The 9990-nt window shown below is 40.2% G+C and overlaps 1 protein-coding gene across 3 annotated transcripts in view; it reads right to left on the bottom strand.

Moving 5' to 3' along the window:
- Window positions 1–239: 239 nt before the first annotated feature.
- The window catches only part of LOC128153871 (vascular endothelial growth factor receptor kdr-like), a 141545-nt gene continuing 131794 nt past the window's right edge, over window positions 240–9990 (bottom strand). For all 3 annotated transcript variants that reach the window (XM_052813743.1, XM_052813744.1, XM_052813746.1), the window contains one exon: window positions 240–5960. In XM_052813743.1, the coding sequence (XP_052669703.1) occupies window positions 5756–5960 (205 nt within the window). In that variant the 3' untranslated portion in view covers window positions 240–5755. The remainder of the gene's footprint in view (window positions 5961–9990) is intronic.

Below are 9990 nucleotides of genomic sequence, written 5' to 3'. Positions count from 1 at the left end.
TCCAGCAAATTGGGCCAGCATTTTGTGAGATCTGTGAATCTTTTAAGCAAATGTAGTGGTTAGGTACCTCTGAGCAATGACAGTGTGGCAGGCTTACGTCCTAAGTTTTGAACCCCCTGTAGAAATTAATGAGAGATCTATGCCTTGTAAATCTCTCCAAACTGTTGCATTATTTATTTATATTCTGCTTCAAGGACAACACTTTTCAAGCCAAGAGATGACACAAAGGAGCCCTGGGCTGTATAAATATAGAATCTTTTTATTTTTTTGGTTAATAGATACAGTACAATTTTTGACTACATAAGAAAGCATTGTTTTCAGTGCATACATTCTTCAGACAGACAGGAACATGGCAGACAAACATTCCTTAGTGTTTTGAGTATTACGTGGCACTTAATTTATTTTCTCTAAGTCCCAAATTACTGGGTTTTCCCAGTTTTCATTAGCTGCTTTGACAACTCAAGGTCTAAGGAAAAATGAATTTGAGTAATAAGGATGTGCTGGCTCTTGTGGCACAGGATTATTAGGCAGGACAATGAATGGGACACTGCTCAGTGCATACCACACTGGTCTTCCTGTAACCACGGCCCTTATGGCATCATATTTGCTTGGGGTCCCAAATGACCCAGTCCAGCAAGTTTTCTGTGTTAACACAGTATGAAAACAACAGGTGTCAAACAAGCAAACCAGTGCTTGGGCTCAATGCTTACATCCTATACAGTGACTGACTCTTGATAGGGTCAAATCCAGAAGTCCTCCCTGAATTTTACTTGCGTGAGATAGTGCTGGTGTCATTACTTTGGCAAAATTCTTTCTGGGTTTTTTGTGGTGTAGTATAAAAACAGGAAAATGGATCTCAGGGTTTGACTACCAATATTTGCAGGGAGGGACAAAAGAATTATTGCTACCTTCTGTATTTTCCATTCACTTTAGGATAAGAAAATACTTATAGGCTGATATCTGAGTATGGTACTAATCCTGGCTAAGTCCTGTGTTCAGGAAAACCCAATAATGCTTTATCTTCTTATGTAGCTATTTGCTAGTAATGTTGCCCTCCAAACATTTCCCGGTGTTGTCCAGTTGGTGCTGGTGGGAGCTAGAGACCATTGACCTAAGACCACACCCATACAGCTGGAATAGGACCAGATCAAATTTGTAAAGCAAGGTAGGACATGACAAGGCAGTGCCAAAGCTCAGCGTGAAGGATCATTGAGTAGATAAGTCATAAACTGTTGACTGGCCAGTTAGAGGCTTACATGCCGACTAACATTCCTACAGTATACAAGAGTGTAAATAACAAGAGAGAAGTGCCTGGACGCTCTAGGTTACCCTAGGCATTTGCCAAGGAGGCTAACTGAAGAGTAGTGTTTGTATTAGTGGGATGTCTTAAGCAGAGCGGTTTATGCCTGCAGGCAGCTGTAAATGTATACATCTTCAGCATTCAGTGGGTTCAAATTTCAGTGGTTTTGTTTGAGGCTATTACTCAGACTTTAGGTTTCTATCTGACCTTCCTTGATATCCTGAGTGGATCGTGTGGGCCCAGCATCCTGGTTAGGACCCCTATCTTGTGAGGATAACTTGGAAGAACCTAAGAGAAACCTCATTGTTTGATAAAGGACTAGGAGAAAGATGAGATTCACATAGATAGTCACCAACCTTTGTTTTGCTCCAGATACCAAATATTGAAAAATCAATAGATTAAAAAGCTTTGCTCATTCAGGGAAGGATACAGAAAGGCTTCCAGGCAAACCAATATAAACTAGTTTCCCTTGCCTATATTGGAAAATTTTAATGTGAAAAAAAGCTTGCTTTAGATTATCTAGTTCAGCTTCTGCAAGTGCAGAATATACAGGAAATAGCAGAGTGAAGTGAGTCCTATACCTGATGTTGTTCAAAAGGCAGAGAAAAGCAATCCAAAGGGACTGTGAAGAGCAAATATCAAGAAACAGATGAAAAGTAGAGAAAAGAGGAGATAGGAAACCAGGCTGTTAAAAACACCAGCCTGAACAATAACGTGCAGGTGAAGGCACTTATCCTTGGACACCTATGTGGCAGGTGACTGTTGGAGAGAAGACAACACATTTCTGTGGTGAGCTCCGAGTTCCTTTGCCCTAATTCTCTGGGGTTACAAGAGGACAAAAACAGTAGGAGTAAGCACCATTAAAGAAAACAAAGGTATGTGTTAATATCAGATACCATTGAGCTCAGTCAGGTTAGATAAAGCAGGTGGCTGAGAGGAGTCGAGTAAGAATCCCTGAGAAGTCTGAAAAAATAATAAACATCACATCATTTAAACAGTTTGGCCCCTTCTGATCCTCTAGCCAATACACCAGCCTTCAGTTAAAATGGAAGCAGTGGAAATTCCTTGCCTTTACCATGAGCTGCATGGTGACACTTCCAGGAATGAGATAAACCTGCCAGATTCCTCCAGATCCCTGTTTCCTAACTGAAACTAACTAATGTGGAGAATAAGTGACAGCCAGAGATACTCGCAGCCAAGAGGAGAACTGCTATGAAATGGCACTAGTAGGGTACTGTAAACGGGAGCCTGGCCTGCAAGCATTAGTGAAATGTTTAGTAACAATACTTAACTCTGTTATGTCTGGGTATCTCTTTCTCTTTTAACTAAAATGTTACAAATTTTACCATATAAATGAATCACTATATTTGTTTCTACTGGGTAAACTATATACATCATTGTAAGAAAAGAACAATAATTAAATTAAGGGAGGAGAGAAAAGGACAAACAAAATATTAGTAAATAAAATAGAAGACATATGTTCAATAATACTTTTCAGGCAATAATTTTGCTTGTTACATTTACTATAAGGAGGAAAAAAACTTCCACTCAAAATAAACATTGGAAACACAGCTGCCCAAACATCAGTCACCTGCCATTTCCAGAACACTTGAAGGCCATTATCACGGGTTAGGAGGGTATCTTTGCTCTCTGAAGAAATGGCCATCGATACTGCTCAAGGCGGCTGTTGATTTTGCCACTGCAGAGGAGCCCTCAGTTTTCAGGGGGCTGTCAACGCAACCAGTGTTTTAAAATGTGTCTTGAGCACTTGAGCCTGCGCTCTGTTTTCACATCATCTCACGCAATGCAGAAAGGCTGATACACGTTATTGAGAGCCAGAAAGGGACCTGGTCTACCAGCGCTCCATTAGAGTGTCCGCTCGGGTCCCACTGAGGAAACATGCTTCGTGTTCCTCTGGTCTCAGAGAAACCTCTACAGTTCATCCTTGCTAAAGTGGAAAGATAATATACTCGGCTCTCTTAGAAGCAGACAGTTCACCCAGCAGTGTTTCCCATTCTTCTTCAAAATAGAGAGCATACTTGCAGGTTTTTTCCCTTGTATGTACTTATTTTAAAGTTTATAAGCAAAGGTTTTTAAACATTGTCATTTTCTTACCCTCCAGAAAAGGCACAGTACAAACCATCTCACACCGATGCCATTAACAGTAGAGCCAGACAAACTGTCTGCGCCTTTTTTTCTTTTTGCCATGTGAATAAATTATTTCCAAAAGAAGTGATTGATTAATTGATCAGAGCTATAGATAGCTAATTTACTGTTTGATGGAAAACCGATCCAATGAGCTTTCTGGGGCTCATCAGATGAATTCTTTCCCAGTAGTTTCTTCTGTTATGTGACCAGCTCTACTTAATACATAGGTACTAAAATACAAAGAAGTGCAAATATGACCATAAAGCAACTACAGACCACAGCTATCTAGCAGGTCCGCTATGAACAAGGGGCTCGTGAGTTACTGCAGCTGAGTTCCTTAATACATCGAATCTGAAGTCAAGGAGAACGAGAAGCACAGTTCCCAAGAGCCCATACTTCAGATGCTTTAGCATTCACAGTTAACGTGGTACGGGGTTTGGAGATTTGTTTCCCCATTTGATAATACCTGAGGCTTGTTTGTGTTTACTTCAATGTAACCAACTGTAACTGATCATCCAGAAATGTTTTCTTCACTGCTGCGAGGGTGTTTAGGCTGTCTTTGCCAAGGTAATATAATTGGTTTGCAAGTGTTGGATTATTTTTTTTTTTTTCCCTTCAGTTTGCAATCATGAAGAAAAATTCTTTTTCTCTGAAGAATTCAAATCAGTGTCAAGTCTAAGAAGAAAAGGAAAGGGTTGTGCAGACCTTGGAGGAAACTGCACAGAGTCATTTACAGATCTGGGTTTCTAACTTAGGAGGTTATAGCCTTGACTGTCAATGAACATCTTTCTCATCCTTGCTTTTTCTACTTGCAATCTAGATAGTTTTTCCCTTCCTAGATTTCTAAAGTCAACTCTGATTGTTACATAGCACATTAAATGACAAGGATTATTTGCTTATTTTTGAAGTTGTTGTGAGTGTGCATGGGGTATGCATAGGACCTCGGTATGCATACCTGCAGACCAACAGTCGCTGCCACACACAGCTTTTGGGCAGGGGGCAACAAACTTTGAATTTCTCAAATGTGAGAATTTGTGATCCATTCAGTCTTGTATGATTAGGCTGCACAAAAAGCTTTGAATTACCATGAAGCCATGAAGGGTTTAGAGGCAGAGGGCATTGCATATCATACCAATATTTACCTTGGCAAGACAGTCAGAGACAAATATGTGTCACATATGCTTACAGTTTAGCATGGGCTAGTATTCCCAGGATCAGACTGTTGGGCACCTGCCACAGAATCCAAAGGAAATGCCTTTTTTTTTTCTTTTTTTTTTTTTTTCTTTCTTTTTAGTAAATAGCCTGTGTGCAGAAAGGAAACATAAAAATGCTGCAACCCTGCTGGTGCCTCAAGGGTGTGTGTGCATTTATGTGTAAATCTCATGTTGTTAATGAGTATTTTATGCACACTCACACAAACATGCATGTGTGCTGGGAAATTCTGTCTGTCTAAGCTTAAGAAGGTTCTTAAGGCAGTGATTTTGCCTTGCAATCATTATAGATGCATCTCCATCAAGGTTCCTTATTGCATGTATGCTGAATAAATTGCGGTTTGAACAAGGAGAAAACACAGGGAAACAGATTTAACCACATTGTATGCCCTGATGGCCCAAAAGACCATCCTGCCTCTTGATACATGAGCGCTACTGCTTTGTCTGTGCTATATAATTTTTAGGAGTGTATCCTATAGGCAGTGGAAATTATTAAATCACAAATTGTAACAAAAATATTTTGGATTTCAGAATATTTCAGAAATATTTACAGAAGGTGAGATCCCAAGTTAAGAATGATGTTTCAATTTTGGATTTTCTCCAAAACCAAAACATTAGTCTGTATGGCTGTTGTTTTCAACTGATCCCTTACAGCATCATACTAAACTATCACTGCAGGATGTGTGCAGGACCAGTAGAATGAATCTTGTTTTCACAGCTAGCTTGACGTGACTCTTGGTGACTCTTACGGAGTAAAATGTGAATGAAGGAACTTGTAAATCTGCAAATGCCAATGAACAGTCCCAGCTAGGGGAGGAAGGAGTGGAAGCAGTTCTGGGTTACAGCTCCTACTTACAATTCTGATAGACAGAATTTTAATTTACTGCATATGTTGCAATAGGCCTTTAAAGATAGCAAAGAAGATGCTCTTAAAATGTTTCCACTCACATCAGAGATGTGCCAGAAGAAACATGTGAACCATTGTCCTGTCAGATTTCCCTTCCATTTTTAACCAGCCTCTTTACCCAGGCATGGAGGCATGTAAGAATCTAGCATGGCTGAGAGGTGCAAGATGCTCTGTGTCAGGTTAGGCTGATTACACTGGAGGGGCCGAGTAGTGAATGACGGAGTTGTAATCTGGAGGTGGGCTGTGGCATTCCAGGTTTGGATCCATAGGAAGGAGAACAGAGTCTTCCAGTGTGAAGTCCATGGTGTCCTCTTCTGCCTGTACTGCTGGCTGGTACTTGACAGCCTCATGATCAGATAGTATGGATTCTTTGCTCTTGCTAACAGCTCTCCGCCTGTTGAGAACAAACAGTATAATATATTGACCCTGTCTCCATAAGCTTTTGTCTCTATGTGTAATTAATGGCCAAAATTATTAAAAAAAAATATATAAAGCATTTCAATTTACGTTTGCAGCATCCTGTAAGACAGTGACATTTTACAGATTGGGTAAGGAAACTGAATTAGGTATTTCAAATAACTCGGTGTTTTAAAAGTAGATTTAGGAGTAAATCCAAGAGTCCTACTACCCTGTCTTTTTAGCTTACCACATTTCAGTGCACTATGTATATCTTAGTTATAAATGCACCTGTCCTATACATACAATAATATTCTCTCTCATTGTTCTGACACAGGTCAGTAAAAATTTGACTTTTCTGAAATCAGAACTGAAGGCTATGACTTTTCTTTAAGGATAATAAAGGATGAAATAATGAATAATCTATGACAGACTCTAATCTAAAATGATACTGAAAGCAAGAGTGTGTGTTGAACACACTCTTGTAGTGTAGAGCAAAATCTCTCTTATATTCTGTAGCCCTTTAAAATTACTAGCATAATGCTAGTGAAGGGCAACGCTTCTCAACATTACAACTGCTGGCCTGTAACTGAGGCTATTAAAGCAAGCCAGCTTTCATTTTCTGCTGTCTTCTCTTATTATAGGTGATGAAGGCAGTGGGAGAGAAGCAACTTACATCACATGGAGCAACCTCAATGTTAAAAGTAGAAGAACCCTGCAGAGGATTTGTATCACAAGGTGACCTTGAGGAACAGCAAGTGTTGTGGAGAGAAAAAAGGTACTTTCTGTCATAGGCTGCCTTAAAAATAATGTTTTGTTAAGCCTTAAGTTTTTCCATCTGAGGAATTCATTGGAAGAGGTCTGGAAAATTTAGGGTTGGTTCTCAAAAGGATCCCAATTTGAGAATGGCTTTTGAACTTCTCCACTTTGCTTAGGGACCCTTTAACATGCATCTCTTTGGGATAAGCCTCGCTCGCAGACTGATTATGGTATTGCTCATGTCTCATTTCAGAATGACTTATGAATGTGCCTGGGAGAATGTAAAATCAGGCAGTGCTAGCACTTTGTGTGTATGTTTCATATGTGTTTAAAGGAGCATAAAGCTACATTCTAATGACCCTAAACCAAACCTGAATAATCAACAGTTCATCAAATAATTGTATAATTCATTACACTTATTTTATTTGTACTGCTGCAGTGCTTACAGTCCCCAGCAGCTGATCATGGATTCAGAGTGGTGCTTTAGAAAGAAAGCAAAGCCAGTTCCTGCTCCAGCAAATAAAACAAGAGCTAAGAGACAGATACAGTAATTGGAGGAAGGGGAACAAAAATAATCAATAGGAAAAGTAGCAGATCCAAGACACCAATTGTGTACACTGTCAAGTTTTTGTGATGGTACAGCAGAGAAAACCACTGCAGGCTTAAGAGCAGGTTCATGCTTGGCATGACAGAATTGTAATATACAGTAGGCCCAGATCCCTTCAGCTATGAAAAGGTAAATATGTCCTGCTAGGTTATGCTACTATGACTTTAGAAGTTATCTTGCCTCTTAATCTGGAACCTGTCAAAAGCTTCAGTTTTCCCACAAGCTGTAGATATTCTCAGTCTGGCTGACAGAACTAGTGTCAATAGCGTCAATTAAAATTTTTGCTAATTCCGCAAAGGTCATGAGTGTGCAGTGCATTGGCTAGAGTAGAACACTGGTTTATGATCTGTGCACAACCACACTGAACAGCCTGTAGGGTCCATCTGTAAATTATCTATCCCTGTAGTTCTCTTTGTGGGGGAGCGTGTGGAGTAGGTGATACTCCGTATATCATAGTCTGCAAAGCCAGTCTCTAAGCCAGGAGCTGAGATATTCAGCCGAATTCAGACATAACAAACAGCTGCAACTCTAATCAGCTGCAGTGGGAGACTGGCTGCTTCATAGTTGCCTGATTTTAGTGTGCTGTGGTGGCTTTCTACAGCATGTTTGCATCTCCAGCTTTGTCTCTAGGAAGTGAACGCAGCACCCCTGAGTTGTGCAAGACATGGTGGGCTGGCTCTCACATCTAGAATAAACTGGGTTCTGTGACTTCTGAAATGCAGAGGTTATAGATTAAAGCTAATGTTACTGTGCTTTTACAACTGTGCAAGGCATTGAAACCAAACCTGTTGAGTGGCAAAGCAGAAATTCTAAAATAAATAGTAACCCTGAGAACTTCAACAAAAACGTAGCACACTCTGCTTTCACAGTCTAAGTTTCTCCTCTTTGTCCAGAGAAAAATGTGAGTGGAAACCTCTTCTGAATACTATACATTTGGCAGCTGTCCCTTCCTGTACACACACACTTTCTCTGTAGATAAATTCTTCCCTGGCATAAGCAATGGAACCACAACTTTGCTTCACTGTTTATTTATGTATTTTTCTTTTTGTTGCTCAGTTCTATTGACTCGTGTCAGACAATTCCATGGATGCTCTGGCTTCTAATTTGCCAGGTATTAAAGTTGTCAGTGGAGACAGAGAGAAGCTTCAAAGTATCTGTTTAACTTGGCCCCCAGCCTGCATATCTCAGAGCGCTGAAGAAAAAGAAATGTTATTAGGGTTTAGCTTGGCCACACAATGGGAAATTTTCAGACCCATGTAGACTCGCAGCAAGTGTTCTTTTTAGGTTTCTGCCCCTGTAGGTCAGGAGCCTGGATATCTGGGAATGACTCTGCCTATCACTGAAATCATGCTGGTGTTTGAAGAAGGACTCTTAAATGCTGACATCTAATATTTGCACCAAAGACAGAAAGCTGATGAGTTAGGTCAGAAGCAAGTTTTGTCATTAGCTGTCTTATGGCAGACCAAAATGCAATTAACTTTCAAAACTATTCCTTTCATCTAAATGCATTTCCTAAATTAAAGCTATCCAACGGTCTTTGCATTTTTTCCTTTAATGCTCTATATTACTGACATTTCAATCTATTCCGTTCATCCTCAGCAACAGAGAAATGTGCATATGCTTGGACTGTATATTGGAAGAGGAGACTGCAGCATCCCTTTTCTGTCTGTCCTTGAAATCTCATTTGCTACATAGAAACTGCCACACTGAATCAGACATCAGTCTTGCTTCTGGCAGTGGTCAGTACTTGATGCTTTAGAGGAAAGCAAAAACCCCTTTATGCTCTGAGCCAATTGTACTACCTTGTATAAGATAGAAAAATTCTCCCTGAGTCCCTCCGATAAACATTTTCTGACTGAAGGCATTAGATTTGATTAATCACACAATTATGCAGCTGCAGAAGTTAATAATGGTTATGTAATTAAATAATTTCATTAAAAGCTAGCCATTACTTGGTTCACTGCTTCTCCTGGGTTAGCATTACACTGCCCAAAAGGTATTTCCTTACTGATTTTTTGCCTCTGCCTGACTTCTGAGTGCCACAGCTGCAGGAGGCAATAAAAGAGATGTTCAGTTTTGATAAAACTGCTCATAACTGTGAATGTCTCAGCTCAGTCCCACTTGACTGTTGGTATTCTCACCATGGCACAATACTGAAGATTAGGTGTGTGAATACCATGACATGAAACTGAAACATATTTGCTCACTGACCAAGCTGGTCACAATTTACACAATGACCAACCTGAAAACTCATTTGTCCTTGCAAGAATGTGTACTGTTTGGGGCAGGGTGAGGGGAAAGATGAGAATCTGAACACTGCCATTTCCTGACCTCAAACAGATTTTGTAATGTAAAGGACTCTCTTTCATAATGTGCACGTTTCTGTGGAGTGCTGGTTGGGGAAACATGTTTCACAGAATGTGGTGAGCTGGCTTCAGCCTTGTTTCATAGGCTGAGACTAGAGTTAGCCAAGGCGCGGCACTGGACTCCTCTCTTTCAGAGAGATACCTACAAGCTAAGGAGGTTTATGGGGGAAGTACAAAAGTGGTGAAAGCACTGAAGGAACCAATACTTGAAGATTAGAAGAATGCTAATCAGTAGCAGCAAATCAACCAAGAGTGACATTCATAATTACCAGCAAATCCTGCTACGCTTCAGGCTG

Source organism: Harpia harpyja, chromosome 18 (genome assembly GCF_026419915.1).
Source record: "Harpia harpyja isolate bHarHar1 chromosome 18, bHarHar1 primary haplotype, whole genome shotgun sequence".
Taxonomy (NCBI): Eukaryota; Metazoa; Chordata; class Aves; order Accipitriformes; family Accipitridae; genus Harpia; species Harpia harpyja.
The sequence above is the reverse complement of the archived record's forward strand: the minus strand, read 5'-3'. Positions and strand labels throughout refer to the sequence as shown.